The sequence below is a fragment of the Manduca sexta genome, chromosome 15 (assembly GCF_014839805.1).
Source record: "Manduca sexta isolate Smith_Timp_Sample1 chromosome 15, JHU_Msex_v1.0, whole genome shotgun sequence".
NCBI lineage: Eukaryota > Metazoa > Arthropoda > Insecta > Lepidoptera > Sphingidae > Manduca > Manduca sexta.
In genome coordinates this window covers 7687131-7708822 of record NC_051129.1, presented here as the reverse complement: position 1 = coordinate 7708822, position 21692 = coordinate 7687131, and the positions used below count along the sequence as shown (strand labels likewise).

At 33.4% G+C, this 21692-nt stretch overlaps 3 protein-coding genes across 4 annotated transcripts in view; 1 reads left to right on the top strand and 2 right to left on the bottom strand.

The window, feature by feature from the left end:
- LOC115451320 (ADP-ribosylation factor-like protein 4C) overlaps positions 1 to 16654 on the top strand; it is a 48320-nt gene extending 31666 nt beyond the window's left edge. For both annotated transcript variants that reach the window (XM_030179617.2, XM_030179610.2), the window contains 2 exons: positions 9879 to 9940; positions 13959 to 16654. In XM_030179617.2, coding sequence (XP_030035477.1) covers positions 14026 to 14655 — 630 coding nt within the window. In that variant the 5' untranslated portion in view covers positions 9879 to 9940; positions 13959 to 14025 and the 3' untranslated portion in view covers positions 14656 to 16654. The remainder of the gene's footprint in view (positions 1 to 9878; positions 9941 to 13958) is intronic.
- LOC115451337 lies at positions 16646 to 18563 on the bottom strand. Its single transcript, XM_030179628.2, has one exon. It carries the CDS (start codon positions 18419 to 18421, stop codon positions 16715 to 16717), a length of 1707 nt encoding a protein of 568 aa, XP_030035488.1. The 5' UTR covers positions 18422 to 18563; the 3' UTR covers positions 16646 to 16714.
- Positions 18564 to 18981: 418 nt separating this feature from the next.
- On the bottom strand, positions 18982 to 21639 carry LOC115451381. The gene has a single exon (XM_037438748.1). The coding sequence runs from the start codon at positions 21211 to 21213 to the stop codon at positions 20335 to 20337; it is 879 nt and encodes a 292-aa protein (XP_037294645.1). The 5' UTR covers positions 21214 to 21639; the 3' UTR covers positions 18982 to 20334.
- Positions 21640 to 21692: the final 53 nt, after the last annotated feature.

The window sequence follows — 21692 nt, the reverse complement described above, 5'->3', positions numbered from 1 at the left end:
TAATAATTGATACTATATATAAAACCTCGACTAACGCATTAACCCATCGCCGACAATTTGTAGAATACTTTAAAGGCTTAATAGACACCTCCCGCCACCTGTAATTAAAATAACTAAATAAATTAAAATGGGATTAAAGCCCTGCCTATTAGTATCAGACTATCGTAATTCACCAGCGTTATAATTACTTTCTTATAAAAACTTTATGCTTTACACGATTAGTACGCAAGTAAATCTATTTATTTCTTAGCTTATTGCTTGCAACTAATACCTGACAAGGAGAAATTGCACAGCCAGGGCTGTTCTAATTGTTAATGTGTTTAGTCTTCTACCATGTAAAGCGAAATTTTATGCTACAGCAAGGTATACTAATTACGAAAATTGATTTTTTTTGTATATTATTCAATGTAGAGCTGATAAAGGTTTAGTAAATGTATCAGGCTTCGAACAATAATTGATCGAAGGTACCAGGGCTCCTATTATAATTTATATCAATCCATAATGTAAATGACCTTGCTGAAGGGGATGCGCAAAACCGAGAGTAGTGAGGGGAGAAGAAAAAGCAAAAGAAGAATGAATCGTGACATCATTAAACGGCTTGAATAATTTTTTTAATACTATAAAATGCCATTTGTATTATATTTTTCTATACCATTAACTTAAATATAAACTATGGTGTTGTAATACTATATGGTACGTGTACTAGATGTGGAATGAAGAAAAGCAGTCGAAGGTAAGTATGATCGGTACAATTTCTCGAGCCATTGACCGCAAATCTCCAACCTGCTCGATAGCCTCCGGTCATTTGCAAACGAGATTACTTACGCGCGCTGGGCAGACATAGAACGATGCCGCCGATAAACATTTTTTATATGCACTTTGTTTTTCTTGTCTGTACTGCTTAACATACTTGCAAATGATTTTTAGAGATCCGTACTTAGCTCGGTAAAAACATACTGCTAAAATATGGGATTAATGTGTTTTCAATCTTTGCTTTCAGTCTAATATTTCGCTCGATACTATTATAAGTTTATTTATTTATTTATTTAAACTTTATATACAGTAAATGTATACAGGCGGACTTAATGCCTGAGGCATTTTCTAACAGTCAACCTTTGGGTGATGCAGAGATGAGGCAATGTGGGTGTAGGAATATAAAAATAAATAAGTCAATACATATATTATATAAAACAAACATTCTACTTAAATACAGATATACTTATACTATAAAATATATACTTAATATAAAATAAAATAATTTCCAGAGACTTTTATGTTTGAGAATCTGCTACACTATTGGCGAGGAGCATCCGAACTTTAGTATATAGGTATATTTTACCTACTTTCCCCAAATACTGCTCGAGTTATCATAGTTATAATCGGTGAAAAAATATTTATGGAATGTAATAAAAAACTATGACAGTTCATAATTCGAAGTTTTGTCAAAAATTACATGAGTAAAGATCTTTCGACACAAGTGTTGGTAAATTTCGACAATTACGAATCATATCTCGTACGCAATCGTAATGTGGAGTACATGAATATCCGAAAAACTCTTAAACACTTACAGGTTTACATAACGGAAAGCATTAAAAACTAACCCCGAGGGCACAAGATCCTTTCACACTTACGTAACTTTTTTTCACGTTAAAACTTTTTGCAGTGGAACTCTTTTAACCGATTGGCAGAAGTAAAACTACGCTATAGCCAAACATAGGCACTTCTAAGGATGTCAACCAAAAATAAAATTAATTACAACAAACAACTCGATCAAGTTACAAATCAAACTTTTAGACTTTCACATATCCTATTTTATAGTACAAGCTTTTGGTAACTTCTTCGTTCGCTTGATAGTAACTACTTAGTTAGACATTACGTTCAAATATTCTATACTTTAATTTCCTACATACTAAAATATTATACGGAATTACAAACGCATTGACACTTTCTCGCTTGCTATTATTTTATACAACTTTAGTGCGTTCTTTTATTAGAGTAAAATATTAACCGCATTTATTACACTGCTTTGAACACAAATGCAGGAAATCTATTTTTAAATTACTGAGATTTATTCATACTTCTCCTTAGTCGCACTAATTAAAAACATAAATTTCAACAAACACCAAATATATCTTTGTTTTCTCGTCTCGTAGATTGGCAGTATTTGACTTTACATTTATAAATAATGATTTATTGTCGCATTACATTAAACTGTTTCGAATCAAGTGCAGTGCAATTAACAGGTAAAATGGAATACAGTAACACAAAACTAGGCAATCGAACAGGACACACGATACAAGGCGATTGTAACATTAAACTTGCTGTATTGATTGCAGTCATCCGAGCCGAAGCCTGTCGACCTCAACACTTGAAATGTATCTCATACGTAATCACTGCATGTGCAGAACGGGATCAGTTGTATCCGTCCAGCTTGAAGAGTGGATTGATACCGCTCATTTACTTTATAGTAGAGCCTTGTTGGAGACAGATGAATGTTTCAATGGAACTGATGTTTTACCTGAAATGTAAAAAAGCAGTTTTATACTTTTACGATATTCCTAGTGAGACAAAAAAATCCCTAATCAGCGAGATAGTTCAAGCATTAAAATAACCCACATTCTGTATAGTTTTCATAAAAATAAGCTATGCATTTAGATTCTTCTTTCATTGTGCATGTAATTCTCAATCAAATACTTGTTATTAAGCAAGTACTTGAGTCAGTAGACTGTGTTCTGTAAACTATGAGAAATAAATACAAAAAATAATAATACAAAAGCGACTCGAATCGGTCTATTATTGTCATACCTGTACACGCAGAAACCAATGAGCGATACCTGTAGCACTTAAGACCGAGAACAAGTTCGTACGATTGTTTTTTAACCAGTGTGGACAAACAAGTATTAGATAACATCGTAACGGTCGGCGAGTAAGGCACTCATTATGAAGCGCCTATTGGCCCACTAAACTAAATGCGTCCATGGTGTATACATTTCAATAAAAGTAAGTGTATCGAGACGAGGCATTTCTAGAGATTTTGATCTCAGACATTTTTTCGTAAAAAGAAACGCATTATAATATGAATGTTTCAAGTCTATGTAAGATATTGGATTTCTGAAACGAATTTCGTAATCTTCTCAAGCGTAAAAAAGATAATCGTTTGATAAATTATCTATTATAGATAGATTTACTTGTATCTTGCACGACAGGACCATATACATCACGTAACGAAAAAGAAGCAAAACACTTCACGAACATGGCTAACGCTTTTAATAGCTGACATCAATCTAAAACCTTTTAAAATAGCACAAAAAAGTTTGCCACAACCGAAACGCTACCTACATCGCTACCTACGCTACATACTTTCAGCTCTTTATAGATGTAATTGAATCATAAATATTATACAAATACGTCTCGTATTAAAACCGCGTAAAGCAAAAATAAATACCGACATGCTAATCAACACGCTTCAAAGTTACGGTGAAGCGACTTTTTAATCCGGTTCTTTAAACACGGTCCTGCCGCTGGGACGCATTTACATAGCCTGTGTACTTGAATTACAGAGCTTTACATAGGAAAAAAAAGTTGCTACAATAGACAAAGATTTTGATATAAAAGTAATGTAACCGTTCTAATTTAAACATATATATAAAAGTCACAGACATTGTGGTGAATATTAATATCAGTGTAATTTCGGCATTTCAGCGGGTTTAATGTTCAAACAAATATTCCCCCTTCAAAACCTTGAGGTCACCAACCCCAAATATAAGACTGCGAACCGTACTGAAACGCAAATGGAAAGCAAATTGAAATTGTTGACTTACCTAGCGTAGTTCGGCCCCAATGTTATCGCGGTGCTCCCCGACCACCGCTAACGGTAGAGCTACCACATACCATTTATGTTTTAAAATAATGGCATTGCATTTCACTTTACATAGTTTTAAGGGATCGGGTTTACTTGAATGTACATGCTATATGTTTACATAAAAATGGGAATATAAATTAAGTATAGATATTTTTTATGCACGAATGCGTTTTCTGCGTGTATACTTCTACAAGAAAGTGAAAAATAAATCAAGATAATTGCAACTGAGTCTACCACCAGTGAGTTTTAGTATCTATGCACGGTAAATTATCTATGATGCACCTTATGGCTTATACATTACAGTCCTATTTATAATGTTGACTAACAAGAAGCATGTGATACTCGACGTCAACCACTGATTATGCCGGCATGCCTTTCTGGATGTTCGCTAATGATCCGACATTTGTTACCATCTCTAGATATACTTATTTTATAGTACAAGGACAAAAAGCACCTATTGTTTTTTTATAAAAATATGGAGACTGAGGGGATAAGTATGTTTTATTCGTTTTTGAAGTTAACAGCCATAAATAAATGTGACAATGCCATCACGTCAAAGAGCATTACAATCTGAGACTACAATATTACGCAATGCTGAGACGCATCGCGCCCTAACCTTTAGGTACTGACTGACAGCTTCCAACACCGAAGCATTTAAAGTTTTACCCCCTTATTCATAGATGTTAGAATATAGCAAGTGATGAGCTAAGTTAGAAACGAGTGACTGTGGATTAGATTGCCACAAGACAAATGTTTGTAAATTCCCGAATATTGTTAAATTTTCGAGTCTGCGGAACTGATTTTTTCCTATAGTTTTTGGTATCAACGTCATAAGATTTGTTTTCCGTGGTAAGGATTGTGTATGAAACTAATGGGCTTGGTCTAGTGGCGGTCTACTCGTATATAGGCTTTTATAAACCATAAAGTTTTAGGTTCGATTGCGAGGTTAGGCAAAAAAATAATAAATTATTATTTAATAATTGTGTGTTATAGACATTTTTAAAAAACGTCCATATCAACAGAAATTTCTTACATTTTATTTGCAAAAACAAGTACAAAACAGGCAAGAGGTCCCACACGATGACGTTCATTTTACAAAGTGTCGTAGCGGTGTGTGAGAAAGTAACATCAAAGAAATTCGCAACATATTGTAGAAAATGTTTAAGAGTCTTGGGATATGCTTCAACTTGCATAACACGTTTGAACTCTTGTGGGAGCGCATTTAAAGACTTTCGCGACAAAAATATAACGATACAATTTTTTATCAAAAAAACTTGAAGCTCTACTCAGATCAGAAGAACAAATTACACAAAAAATTAAGTCATTTTCAATGAACAATAAACTCCACAGACATCAAATGTATATCAAAATCGTCGACAACAGTATCATAAAGGTCACAGCAGTTAATACTAGCTCTTCGTAGCTCTGGACTCTCCCCAGTACTTATAATACCGTATCAATGAGATGTTGTCATTCGAAAACATGCATTGCTACAGACAGTATGGACGGACACTTGACTCGTTGCGGAGGCGGGCAGTTGGATTTTCGATCGATATTAGAACTTTTGTTCAGGCTGTGAGAAATTGAATCTGCGGGAATTTTTGTATCTTCTATGAGCATTAGATCTGGTCGAAATGATTACGACATTTATTTTTCATTCTCGGGTCTCTAGACGTTTAATTAACGTTTTTAGTACTATCTGGGATTATGTAAGTATTACATACAGTACAGGGCCTTCCAAGGAGCATAATAACATTATATGTTATGTATTAAAATTTATTCCTGCTGTTTCCTTCTTATGCATAAACAAAAACTATCATCAAGAATAAAACGCAAATTACGCATGTTGTACAATATTAATAGTATAAATGAATAGTCATTTGCTAAGAATATTTCCACTATCTTGAGACATTATACCTTGTATTCAGCAATTTCCTGCAATTATGAACTTAGATATATATTTAGTTAAAGATCTCGGTACTAGCCAATACCTTAGTAAAACCGAACATATTTCATGCCCCTTGTATCTAGTCAATGCTAGGAAATACCATTCTTAATGGTAACTGGAAGAAATTCCACCACGTAGTGTCATCGGCTTTCACTGGACCTGATAAATAAGGTTTACAATTTCCTGCAGCAAAATACTTGGCCACAAATGAGCGGTTGCCGTTTGAACGTGTTCGTTTTTGATTAATGCTGCAACTCTTGGCTTCAGAACTCCTGACCGACTTTCGTTACAAATAAATTACTGAGTGGGAAATAAACTTTTTATTGTACAGATTGATGATATATAAAGGGTCTTTCCCCTTTTCTTCTCAATTTTATTGCAGGTGAAAGCGAGACAACGTGATATCATAAACATTACTCCGATTCTAAGACATTGTAGCAGGGTCGAAGGTTACGATTTGTTCATTAATATTGCAAAAAGCATTGTACTTTTTATGATGATCAATACAAGTGTCGGTTGGTTAAAGTTATATTTTTTTCAGGTATAGTATAACCTCATAGCTCATAGCATGTACGCAAATTCATACGCATTATATTTTTTACTGTTAAGGAAGATAAATGTCAATGCTCTCATTCCCGATACAGATTCGTACAAATTGGAATAGATCGAATTGGATTGCGGATCCCAACGCTAGGTAGAATAAAATATTCATTGATTGCGCCACGGTTTACATCCATGTTTATTTTATTTGTCATAAAATTATAATAATATAATACTATTTAATAATCATTTGAGAATTACCGTGTTATACTTACTAATGAAATGAGTTGTCGAATGAATTATCCCATATCATAAATATAAAAAATTTCGTCTTATAAAGATATTTATGTTTGTTAGAATTAAAGTTATAAATCGCTGAACGCATTTTGATAAAATTTTCTGCAGAGGTAGACCAAGCCCTGAATAAACGTGGGCTGCTATTTATCAAGGAAAGATGTCCAGTAGGAATATTATTTTGGAAAAGAACTAACACGCGGTTAGCGACGCGAGGAAAATAAGATCATAGAAAATTTGGGACCTTAATTTTCTTCTATAATACATTCCCTAAGTAAATGTTATATAGCAATGACCGCTTGGTCATTTAGTTTCCAACCCAGATGTTTACCATTATATCGCTTCCAGAAACAAGAATAAGGATCGTTTGATCGTCAGAGCTAACTTAACGAGAAACTGCCCCAGTCTTGACCTACATAGCGTTTGATGTTTCCTGAAAGTAATTTAATATAACAATTATGATTCGCGTTAGGAGCTTTCAGTTGGCACTTATACTAAATATAAATCTAAACCCTTAGATTTACATCTGTGAGTAAACCTTGAAAAATGTTTTTTGGAGTCACGTTTTTTAATTTGTGAAATAATTGTATGGGTAATAACATAAAGATACATTTTGGTATAAAAATGATTTGAAGTGTATTGATGCGTCGTAAACAAATGCGTGTGTATGGTACAGTACTACGTAACATATCAATTTTTTTATTCATAACTAAATATTGCATTAACAATCATAACATACTTTGAACCATTTGCACCCACATAAATATACCGATTAGTGAACCACTAATCAGTAACCAGCTAAGATTAGTACAATTAACAAACAATAAGTAATCCAAACATACTGACGCTCAGGGGGCCCATTAAATCAATTTCGTGTGACAAAGCGTACAGTGAACACGTCTCTCCCACGCTTATTATGCCAATAAAGTCATGAAGATTAGCATACAATAATTCACGGCAGCTTCAATAAATGAAGCAAAACGTTGACTTCCCGTCCCTGAGACCTTACATAGATTATATAATCCGCTATTTCGTAATGTTACAGTGTCTACCCACGTTTCTTGTTTGACTTCGGTTAATAAATTCCTTGATATTTATCGAAACAACTTGAACAATAAGAGAATTAACTTACAAATTCAAATACACTGCGAAATTCAGGTATTTTATCACAATTCTGAAGGCTATTGTTCTAAATAATCTGTCTATTAAAATATAATGTCTCTGCATTCCTACATTTAGTCTTAACAAGGAAATTAATCTGGGATAAATAACACCACTAAATAAAAAGAAGTTTATTATTGCGACCTTCTTAAATATTGAATAATCTAAACAAAACTTCATTGAAAAAAACTAAATATAGCGCTTCGCACCTATGCCTAACAAATCGACAACGTAAAGGTCAGTGCGGTCTAGTTTTAGGCACATTTAGTACTCGCATAACAAGGGCACTGGGAGAAAACCTAAATTAAATAAGAAAGGGACGTTAAATACCTATGTCTTAAATTAACAGTGGTGGAAAACTATAATAAAATAAACACGAACGAAATTCTTCGCTCCAGGTTATACAGAATTTAATATAGCAATCATGAATCTGTTTTTCTTGTGAGTATATTGAAGACTCTTAAAAAGATTTTACTTCTTTTTAATCTGACCAACCAAATCTCACAGTTAAAGTAGCAGGATTTTTTGCTATTAAATATGGGCAGGTATATGTAACAAAAATGTCAAAACACTGCAATGACAAGGTAAGAAATACAGTGGCAAGTCACGCAACGCCCCGTACCAGCCAGGTGACGTCTCTCGTTTATTTCGCTATCTAATTGTTTATTTAACTGTACGCTAACTTTATGTTTACTCGACACACTCAATTTCACTCAATAGTTAACACTGAATTTCTCGTAAGTTATATAATTTCGCAGTCATAGTAACACTTATTGCGTTCATAAAGCAGACGTAAATATGTACTATGTTTAGTAAGTAAACGAAATTGTGCGTGGCAACCGCCGTTTCTTGGACCCTAATGTTCACAAATTGTGATGGCCAAATTGGGATGTTAAACTATGTTCTTATATAGTCGTGTGATTTAAAATTATATTCACAATAGGTACAGGAATACGCCCGATACCTGCCGTCACCACTATGCCGTTCCATAATAAAATGTATATTGGCTATTATTATATTTACATGTAACCATTTTATTATAGTTGCATAAATGAGCTTCAAGCTGCCCTCTGCGTATTACTTTTTACATGAATATGAAAGTACTTAAGATAGTATTTTCCCATGACATTGCCTTAGAAAAAATGTATCATTAAAATCTCTGAGCCTTATATTATGAGATCCCACGCGTATCCCATCAGGGAAAGTAAATGACCAAATGCTATGCATAAAGTTATTTCTTATCTACTGGCTTGTACGTAGTTAGCGTGGCATTCACCAGCATTAAAGAGAATTTCACGATGTAGAGTCCCAACAATCATGAATTGATGTTCAGGATTTTATTTTTATTAATAACCTCAACAGAAGAACTACATTTCCCAAACTAAACGGATACCTCTAAAATTACTATAATTTTATGCACTTTAAACATATAACTTAACGCCGAAGCATTGTCTAGCAGTCAGCCTCAGGTGGTGCAGGAACAAAAACATAGTAGACACGAAAATTATTTCATACATAGAATCGATACAGTTAGAATAGTACTACGAAATATTAACACAAACAGAAATAACTGCATAAATTATTTACCTTATTTTTCATTATTGAGTAAATTAACAACAACAGGATGGTATAACGCGTCATTACGAGAACTGGCGAGACGGAAATTGCCATCCGCCACTAACTAAGATTCACTGTTTGCCATGTATGAAAAACCTTCTTACATACACGTTTACGCGGAACTCGGTTCGTTGATTGTATACACTGTACAGTTGATTACAACACGGAAATAAGAAGAGCAGCAAGAACAATCGCAATTTGTTATACGTATATTTAATTAAATGTTTGTTTTAATACGTATATGTATGAATAGTACGTATGTTGAATGTAGTTTATTTCCAATGTTTAAAAAAGGGTATACTTTTTGATCTTATGTTTAGGAAATAATGTTTACATCTAGAGTACAATTCTTTAAAATATATGAAAAACTATGACAGTACATTTGTACAAATTACGTCAATTTTTTTGCTATGACCTTCGGATCAAATTTGCTCATCGTAACACTTTTTGTTCCAGGTACAAGTTTGAGGACGAACAACTCAAAGCGACGGAGAACCGGTTATTGATTAATTCCATACGTAAGTACATGTTAAAATAATATATGAATTAATATATAAAATCAACCCTAACTTTCCCATTAAATTGTCTCAGAAGTTTTCGAGCTCATACCACGTTCGATAAAATATGTTTGCTGGTGGTAAGATATATTTTATATCCGCCCCGATAGAAACCACCGTACAAGGTGTTAAAACCCGCCATAGTCGCTCACGTGAGTGTGTCGCGTTCCGGGATCAGCCTGTATATATATAAGTACGATTCCAACAGGCCAGCATAACTGTATCGACTGTCGAGGGGTAATCATTTCTCGTCATTCGGCATTCTATTGGACCCCCCTTATCATCAGTTGCAGTGAGGTCACTTTGCCGTGGCCTTATAAAAAAATAATATTTCTAAACACTCCTTTATACAGTGCTGGTTTAATTTCCGTTGCTACAATTGTAGTTATAACAGTATTCTAACACAAAAGCACAACCACTAACAAAGCTAGATTTCCCTAGGGACTGCGGCGAATAATAACCGTGTAATCCTGCTACATTCGGTTAATAGACAAATATTTGCCTTCTTGCAGTTATCCCATGTCTCCCGTTTTCATATTTATAAATTTAGTAACAAATATGAGGACTTCAATAAAATGCCTTCTGCTTCCCTATACGAGTAACTACCTTAAAAGTATTGCGCCGGTGCTCTTATATAGTTATAAACCGTTCCGTTTACCGCGCAGAATAAATTTAACATTGACATACATTTTTATTCTGGTACGCAGAAAGCATACAATTTTATGTACAATGAACCTAACAGTTAAAGGCGTCTGTACGTATAAGCGTTAATGTAATAGAACTACGATATGAATGATGTGTACAATACGAAATAACATCTCTGTAACAACTTGTTTATGTTATAAAAGATTTTTATGATCCATGTAACATTGCACAAGTATTTACGTGTGTCCTTGGTTAGTTACCAGACATTATAATACCAAGTTCCCGCTGCGTCTGTCTAAACGAGATAAACTCAAAAGCTACCGAAAATATTGCGATGATATTTAGTATGGAAATAGTTTGACACCATGAGAAGATCATACGTATAATACCGGAAAAAACTGTTTCACGACCGCAATGCCGCGAGCAAAAGCTAGTTTCATATAAAAACGACACTTTCAAATAGCATGAAATATAACTGGACGCTATAAAAACGTTATGGTCATTCGACGAAATCACATCACGCCGATATCAAATACGAAAGCTCGAGTATTTGCTGCTCAATCATATAACTGGTTAGTTTCAATGATTGATAATTTAAATCGAATGTATATCGTACATCAAACAGGTTATATAAATATAACGATTCAAAAGTCAGTAAAATCTTTCATGCTCTAGCATACATTTTTGAAATGCTTTTCCTATTGCAATATTCATGAACTTCTAGGGATAAAGACAACTATAAGTAAATGTATTATATCTTTAAAAATATTAATTATAAAAACGGGATGAGCCTCCACAAGAAACAGTAATCAAAGCAAATAAGTCGTAAAAGGCGTCTAGTTATTCTTCTTTTTTGCGTGGGCTAAAACACTCCGGAGTTAAATCTGTGATATGCAATATTCGATCTTTTGGAACACAAAATCATTGCTATTATCCATAAAACAATGTCTCAACTTTCTACTATTATACACTACAGCAAAGTCTAGCCAAGCGCCAATCACAGGGTAATTTGCTTCTATGGTCTATAATCATTATTCAAAGCATAGCAAACTATTATAAATAAATATCAATGCCTATGCATACGAATATTCTATGATATCTTAAAAAATAGAACGATCGAGAAGGTAAGAATTTTTGAACTTTGTATTAATACTGAGCCCCTTTAATAATACTTGTAAACCATAAATATATCTCCGTATAATTATGGCGCTAATAAAATAGTTTCAATCGTAATGAATTTTAATTATGGCAGCGGAAGAGTGAATAACCTAAGCGGTGAATAGGACCTAGAGTCTGTCTGCAGGCCACTGCGTGACATGCATCGCATAATATGTATTACTTAGCTGGACCTGTTGCATGGAATACCAGGCTGACTAGCGGAACAATCAATATAACTGGTCCGCGCGTTCTATTAACGCTTCATCGATATTAGAATAAAAATACAGTTCATTTATGTACGTTCCTTGGTGAAAAATCTTATTTTACTTGTTATATTATAAAATCAAAAGTTTGTGAATTGTTTTTGGATGTTAGTAAGGAAACGCAGAAAGACCTGAACGGATTTTGATGAAATTAGGCGTACGGGAAAACCAAGTCCTGTGACACGGTATCCCAAAAAGTGATGTAAGAATAGTCTAACTTCGAAATTCTATAAAATAACACGGGTATTCAGGTTTCCTCACCATGTTTTCCATAACAAGAAATACGCATTAATATTCATCATGGTTGTGATATTTAGAGTAAATATTCTTACAAAGCATGGCGTATATTAACATGCTGTTAACGTAGACCTATAAGAAAATGCAACACATATCAGAGTTCAACATCAAAAACGACAAAAACATGACTTCAAAATTAACAACATATCTTTACTATTAAAAAACGTGATTTTTAAAGCCACAACCGTGCTTAGGCGTGGCTAACTGCAGACAGAGAAAGTAAAGGGCCCACGTCAACACCACTTGGTGCTTTCTCCCGCACTGGTGACCCTTTGTCGCCTGTGAACATCATATTACATAGGTTCCACTCACATTATCTTGGTTTAAATTATCAACAGAGGCTTTACACTACACAAATGTACCTGATGATTATTGATTTTGTATTATTAATAGTATTGCACCTTTTCATGTAAGCATATTAATAGGAACATAATTATTCATACCAACTTCTATTTTATACATGGAATAGTACCATAAACCAAACAACCATCGCGAAAGTTAAAAGAACTTGTACACATCGTCTAAGTTTGAGGTGCTATCGTTAAGTCGGTCAATAAAAACAAAAGTTACGATACTAGTTATACGAGATAGACGGGTCGAAATCATGCCAATGTCCGAGTCCCACTTGCGATTTAGTCGGCCTCAATTTTTTTGAGTAATACTTTTGTATATTTTGACACAATAGTAAAACACGTTGGTCACATTTCAACAGTAACTGGGCATATATGAACTCAAGAACGACAATTAACAAAAATAAAAACAATATTATGAACAAAGTGTATAATTATAATCACTGTATTGTTTTTATTCACTGTTTAATTTCCTTTCTTAGCGTTACGGTTATTATTTTAACATAGAGTTAAATACGATAATATAGGATGCATATCCAAAATTATTTGCTGCTTCAAAGTCGTTTACTTAGTGGCGAAATAATCAAAATGTAAAAAATATTTACTGTGTCTTACGATAACCATATTTACATTTCCTAAGAAAAAAGGAAAATCTACATTGAAACTAAACATGAAGTCAGGGCGTCTACGTTATTATAAAAAATGCGCAAGGCATGGCGAGTCGGCGACATCTCGTCTCATTGATAAGACCCCTTCACTTACATCCCCGTATTTAAAATATCTTTTCGTAGATAGGTCAGCAAATCAACGAACATTTGCGTAGCAGACAAATAAAACTACCTTGATGCTTAACTATGCAATATTTACGTACTTTATCATCAGAATACTAATCAAAATAACAGGATACTAAAAATTTAATAAAAAAATATTTTTTGTCTTAAAATTGTATTAATTGTAGAACCCGGACACTTCTTTTTGGGCGGAGAAATCATAAAGAACATCTCAATATACATACTTACTTGTAAGATTATTCATCACAAACAATAAATATTTATCAAAATTAAAATTTCTCGTGGTTGGTACTGATATAGGTATGTTAATAGTACGGTAGTAAACTCACAAGATAAATGGGATAAATGCAAACACGTAATAGACTTCAAAGCCCCTAACGTTGTAGACGTGTGTATCCTGTGTAATTAACTAATTACTATCGTACCTTATGGCGTGAAGGACTAAGTAATAATGAATTTCCTTTCTCTGTTCCAGGTGTAATCAGCTTCTCGTGATGGTGCGGTTAGACGAGTGTCAGATAGCCGTGACGGAGTAACGCAGTATGGGTGCGAACATGGGCAAGAATTCGAGCCTGCTCGACGCGCTACCCTCCGCACAGGGCACCCTCCACGTGGTGATGCTCGGTCTGGATTCCGCCGGCAAGACCACCGCGCTCTACCGGCTCAAGTTCGACCAGTACCTTAATACCGTCCCCACTATCGGGTTTAACTGTGAAAAAGTTAAAGGCACCATTGGCAAATCCAAAGGTGTAAACTTTCTCGTATGGGATGTTGGCGGGCAGGAGAAACTGAGACCACTTTGGAAATCCTACACGCGATGTACGGATGGCATCATATTTGTACTGGATTCCGTCGATGTCGAAAGAATGGAGGAAGCAAAAATGGAATTAATACGAACGGCGAAATCGCCGGATAACGCCGGCGTTCCTATACTTGTATTAGCAAACAAACAGGACTTACCGGGTGCAAAAGAACCCCGCGAGTTGGAAAAACTGTTAGGTTTGCATGAATTGGTGTCGTCGCCGCACGGATCGCGAGACGCGCACGCGTGGCACGTGCAGCCTGCGTGCGCCATCACGGGCGAGGGATTACACGAGGGCCTTGAAGCACTCTACGAAATGATACTCAAAAGGAGAAAACTGGCCAAACTACAAAAAAAACGTGTCAGATAAATTGACTGTTCATTAACAAACACTGGTAATATTATATCAGCTGTACAGTAACTACAGTGCGGTTAATGCGAGTAAGGTTTTAAAATGCTCATTTAACGGATGATTATCATGACGTCCGAGGTTAAACACCAAATATTTTTTTTTAATATAGATGTAAAACGTCTTATGAATTATTCCATCATAATGTTGCTCAAGTTATATTGAACATTTTGAAGGAAACGAATATAAAAATAGTTTAACTACTAGTCATTTTCTTTTGAAAATAGCTAGGTGGCTAATGAAGGTACTAATTGCATTGAAATCGGAACAGCGATATTCATACATTTTTAACACGCTTTTGTAAGATTAAACGGTAAGAAAAGCTTAAATTATGTGATCGGAATATATTATAACAGTTTAAATATATTCGATGTTTTAAAATCCTTCTATAGTTCATACTACTTTGCTTTTTCGTTGTCAAATGTGGCTCACAAACAATATAATGTGGGACCATTAGTGTTACATTTAGATGTCGTAAAATAACGAAAGTAATTGGCAAAGCAAAGATTTAAATGTGAACAGAACGAAGAATTAATGTACTGCTTCAAAAAAAAAGGACTACAATATTTTACGAATATGGCATAACTTTCAGGAACGTTGCTAAAAATAAATTCACGGGTTTGTGAATGTAATCTATTGGCTTCTGGGCCCTTATTCTGTATGATAGTGTAAACGCGTAACGCGGCCGTGTCATGTTATCTTCGAGAAATGTGTGTGGAATGGTATTCTGTAAGCCGAATTTCTATAGTCCTAGACATGATGCGTTGTGTTACGTGCTTGTTACACACTGTCAAAATAACGTGCGGGATAGAGAATAAGGTCCCAGGAAGACAAAGTTTGATATAATGATGTTAGTCCATTAGAATACGTAAGAATCTACATTTTTATAAGTGTAACGTGAAGTAAACACTATCCACAACCTCTGATTAAAACAGTCAGAATAAAAATCCAAGTAAATAAATATGTTGTTTTTGAACATAATAATTTGATTATCGGTCATTGCATAATACATCATGGTTTTATAAAATGGGTAATAATTTTTCGCATTGCACACTCGGGTTATGCTTATAATGATGCAGATTCTTAAGTTTTACAAGGTTTTGTAATATGCTGGTACGTAAAAATATTATATTTGAGGCTTATTAAAATTCTTGTTTTGAACAGTATCTTCTTTATGTATATTATGTAAATAAAATTGTAGGCACTAGCATAATAGCATAAACAAATCCATTGACAGATTGTCTATGCTTAAATGAAATAAAAATATAATTCACGGCAAATAATGATGACTTTTTAGGTGAAATCAAAAAGTGTGTGGAGTTATTTATTTATTTGATCTTACTATTTATATTTTGTAAAGGTTAACCGTCTTCAAGTAATGCATCACATGCAGCCATAATGGGATTTTTATTATTTATTACTTATTTTAAGCTTAATCAATGCTACGTCTCTTTAAAAACCAAAAATATATTTTGTATCTTCTATAAAATTGCAGACATTATAACAGTTTCAAACGAAATATTTATACATTTCATTAAAATCCGATGAAACAATAGCCAGTATTTTAATATATTGTGGAAATGGTTAATACAAGTTTCAAGTAAAAGCTTTAAACATATGCGTGAAGTTTCGTAATAAAGAATCGTAATTACGACATTGTATTAAGTATTTATTTACTTATAGTTAAATATAAGGTAGTTAGTTGACAGTAATCATTATATAATGAATTAATGTAAAGCTTTTACCAGTTTGTGTTACTCATCTTGTAAATATGTAAATTCCTTGTAGTTATTCGTCATATTGTGAAACCAAACTTTTGTCTAGACTATGTACACATTGTTATTAGATTTTTTTTTATTATATCAATAGAATAACGCAAATATTATTATTGTATTGTGTTTTATGCAAATACATAGACGTTTTTCATATTGAACCCCGTAATTAAAGTCTGTTTTCAATATTTAAAAGCGTTTAATTTAAATAACATAATATAGATAAAATCATAAAATGACGTACACTCTTATTCCTTTGAATCAGTAAAATCTCGTAAATAGTTTGCTGGATCCTCGTTTTCTGTCCAGTCAGTAAATAAAGTTAAATATTCCTTTTCCGAATCCGTTATATTATATTGTTTAGTAACAGCCTTGGCTTTTATTTTCTGATCCCTCATTTTTTTATTATCTACTCTTTTGACGACTGGGACTACTGCTGAACGACTACTTACTGGAGGTTCGCAAGCGCGACGCAAATTTCTTTCTAACCTACTAAAATTTCTCAATTCTCTAGCTGCTACTTTAGCTCTCTTAAATTTATGGCGTTCAATTTCTATACATTTTAATACAGCCATTTTAATTTTACCACTTTGTAATGCGTCTAACCGCTTGTTATAGTCCAGGTAGCAAGATTCCAATGCTCTTGCTACTGTCACTATGTCCATGCTCATAGGTTTCTCGGAAAATACTTTCTCATAACAAAAATTTAAATGTAATTGAAGTTCCAGTACTTCTGGAGCACCAACACTATTGTAAAACGAACCGTACACCAGTTTAAAAAACGAAAACTCCAGCTGAGCACTTCTTTCTTCATCAAAATTCAGAATAGTTTCAAAATTCTTAATTGTATTGTTAATACTAATGCTGTCTTGGGCAATTAACTCTTTCAAAATTTTAATACCTTCCATTAAACTCTTCGCGTGTGGGGCTACTTGCCCTACTTGTGTAAAATGGTACTGCTGTTGTTTCCCTATGGTGTCAAAAATGGTCATCAAGTCAGCTGCATCTTCAAAATATAACGGAGGTCTAACTAACCCGCTAGAGCACTCTCGTTTCATTTTTTCGAATATAACATTAAAAGCGTCATCTTCGTTGGACATTCCAAAATCAAAGCCCTTTGCTTCTATTTCAACAGATCGAGCAAATTCTCTGTGTTTAGCACGCCAGGAAGGAGGTGATAAGTAATATAAAAATCTTCCGTATTTTTGCTGAAGGCCATACATATAATCTAATCCCACTAATCGAGACTTTGTTGTAAATATTTCTCCAGCCAAACATTGCATTTCTAACACCTTTTCATTTAGTTTTACTGCCAAGTCGTTCCATTTATTTAAACAAGCCATAGACTGTTGATAATCATCGGAAATAAAAGTATCAAAATATTTAGCTTGCTCTGTACATCTCTTCGCGGTTTCGTTATACATCTTTAGTTCTTTGTTATGATTAACTTCGATATTTAATATATTATCTTTTCTATACCCTATTTCCTGTTTAATTCTTATAAGTTTGCTCAGCAAACATTTGAAAGATTTGTAAAGAGGTGCATAATTATACATAGGGCGAACATCGAAATACCTGTAGAAGTCCTTATCCACGTCTGTTATGGCGCGAACGCCATTTGGTGATGAAATAACATGCAAACGATTCTGCATATCAGTGCTTATAATTTTATATTCCTCATCAGCTTTAATTGCTAATCGCTTTCGAAGCCTTTCCTTTTCTTGACTCTTAGTAAATAATTTACAGGGCAAAAGGAAATCTGCCCTTTTAAAATTTTTTACGTCCAAAGGTTTGCTTCCAGGTAAAATATATTTTTTTATTGCTGATTCTGAAGGTTTCTTTGGAGTATTTTTTGTTTGTTTTATCATTTTCTTCTTCGTAGAATACAATAGCTTTTCAGTATAATTTATTGACTGTTTTATATCGATAAAAACTGAATTTTTGTCGTCGTTCATAATTACTTACAAAAAGTTTTATTTTGTCAGTAAATTCCAATAGGCTCAAAATATTATTTTAATGTACATGTTTTTATCTTAACCATCTAGACTGCTTCAAAAAAAGACGCGTGACTAACTTACGAAATCACATTGACATAAAATGCTCTAAATCCAAAAAAATTAAAGTACAAATTTAAATTACAATTATTTATAAATTTCAGCTAAAAATAATGCTTTATACTTAAAATTATTAAACAAAAGCAACGGAATTTAATAATTAAAAAAAAATTATAAGGCAGTAGGTATGCTAAATCTTATCACCTCAAAAATTATATAAAGTCTATCAGTATTAACTATAAGGTACTAAATTAAAACAGTGTCCTGCATCCACACCAGCTCAACAACTTCTAAAGAAAGACTCCGGAAGATTATTAAAGACGGTTCTGCCCTTTTAACAAAATTTATAAATATAAAAATTAAATGGCAGCTCGGGAGTCTGTTATCCTTATTTCCCTCAGGATATACTTACTTGATACTAAATAGAATGCGATCACCGAAGTGCCTTTTGTAGGCGCTATTGTAGTTTATATGAAAATAAGTTGCCGTGTGGAAAAAAATAGTCAAATGTTAAAAGCGACCATGTCAGGTACCTATTCCATTGTAATTGGCCATTATTTAGTGTCCCTCAGTAAACAAAGTAGAGGTGGTTCAGTCTCAAGTCAACAACCGTCCAATCATAAGGCCGTATTAACAAATGCTTAAGATTATCGCTATTTAATAAACGGATAACAACCAAATCTGAAATTATTTCTCAAATCAAAGCATATGATGGATTTTGATAATTGATTTTTATTTATTAAACAACACCGATTCAGCTGAGAACGAGTTCTGAAATGATAAACTTCGTTTATTGGTTCAATGCATTATATATCTACTCAAAATCGTACTCAAAGGTGGGATTGATTTAGTAATATGCCCAATAATGTTATTCATAGATAAATGATAAAGCTTATCCTCACATGCGTTCATACTTGGGAGGACCTATATCCTATATTCCTTCCTACTTATTATGCTTGGTAGTTTTACAACTTCTGCGGAAAAATATTATTTATGGATACCTAATGAAAATAACCAATTTATTATAAAAATTACTGGGTTAAATAAATCTATTCAGTTTTTTTCTTCCTTGATGGTTCATAACAAGACTGAAGTCGTCTATTTAATTTATCAACATCCTTAAGAAGTTTAGAAGCTTCTTTAGCTCGCTTAATTTCCTTTATTCCGAACTCATATGTTTCGGTCTCAATTTCTTTTATATCGTCTAAATTAAATCTGGAAATATCTAACATCAAATTATCATACTCCGTTTCCAGCGCCAGTGCCATGTCTAAAGAACTTAGATTGGCATCGTTTGGAGCAATTAGGTATTCATATGTAAATTCAATGTAGTTAAAAATCTGCAAAGCCATCTCCGATGACACCAAATATTTAATTTTATGCTCTAAAATTTTGTAAAAAATATTTTTAGCTTCGATTTCTCTAATTTCATTTTGTTTTATCAGATCCTCCGTAGCTTCTATCTGCAAAGATAACAAAATATATATAATAACCTTCCTAGTTCCTACTACATTATAAACATGTATTTTGTTTTTTATGTAGTACATTTATGCAAGTATGATTTTTTTTTCTCTTCTGGGAAATTATTTTTGTTAGGGATATGCCCACCATTTTTGCTACCTATAAAGGTATAAATTTATTGAATAGTGGTCAAAAATGTAAGTAACTATAACTTTAAGTACGTTTCCTTAATGATGCAGTTCTGCTTTCAAGTTTTAACTGGGTTCAAAAGGAGTTTTGATCAAGATATTTTCAAAAACGCTTTTATATACTTAACTAGTAAAGTTACGTACCCGAAATACATATCCAGTTACCTACTTTGTTAATATTATGTTGTTACTCACCTTCTGTTTTATGTTGTCTAATTCTTCGCGTAACATTTCTTTAAGAATATCTAGAGCTTTCAAAAACTTATTTTTTTCTGAGTTAAGTTCCTCTGTTACGAGCAAATAATTCAAATTTTGTTTCTCCAGTGTGTGGAATACAACAACTAACTGTTCTGGGGTCTGAAAATAAAGTTTCGGGGAAGGAAGATCCTTGAGTCGTTTTGTTATAGTATCAATATCAACTTTCTGAAAGATATTCGTATCCATAAAGAAAATTTCCGAATATTTAACGTCCACCTTAATATTCTTTTTTTCTTGCCACAATATTGGAGATGCTTTATTCAGAAAATCTTGAAATGACAACAAGATTGTCAGTGTTTCATCGATGTACTGCAGTTTAGACTTCAAAGATGCCATCTCATAATTAGCTTGCTTGTGTTCTTCTGTTTGGTTCGTTAACTCCCTCGCCAAAGTATCAGACTTCCTCATCACTGCAATTGTTTTATTATTGTTGTCGGCAAGAAATTTATCAAAACTATTCTGATATTCTTCAAAGTGTTTCGAAGCTGTTTTGTAAATATTTCTTTCTGTTTCTATTTCCCTATTGATCCTTAAGATTTCATCCACAAGAAAGCCATGTAAAGTTCTATTCAGGGCAATATTTTTAATATTATGTTTATAAGCGTGGAGAGACTTATTGGGCCTGATTGGTCTCCCCTCAACTAAAGAGTAGTATGCAGGGTCAATGTCCTTAATAGTTTTCAATTTACTGTCTTGTATTGCTTCTATTGGAGGAAGCTTTATCCCAGCGACAGTCTTCCTTATTTGTCTTCGACTCTTCTTTTTATTTTCTTTAACTTTATTCATATTACCAATAGGTACGCACAAAACACTTTAAACCGTGTACTGGTACTTGGAGTAAACGAAGTTAATACACAGATCGATATTACTATAGCAACAAGTATCTACCTAGAATACGATTTACAATATTAGCAATAATGTTACAAATCAGATGGGTATATTAGCTTACATTATCGACGTTACATTAATTCACTTGCATGAAGAGTTACACTAAGTATCATGTATGATTTAAGAAATACTATACATACATTTTTACTTACTTTTACTATTAACTGCAACCGACTGCATCCGTCTATAAGTCTTGCTTATACCACATAATTTTGATAGAACTAAGTAGTTATAATACCACATTTAACATACAAATATCTTATAATTTATTAGCGTAGATTACCTCTGGATCCCCATTTCGCCCAACATAGCAAAAATATATCTAACTATAAACTCTATCTTCCGCGGACAAGATATTATTACTATGGCTCAGTCGT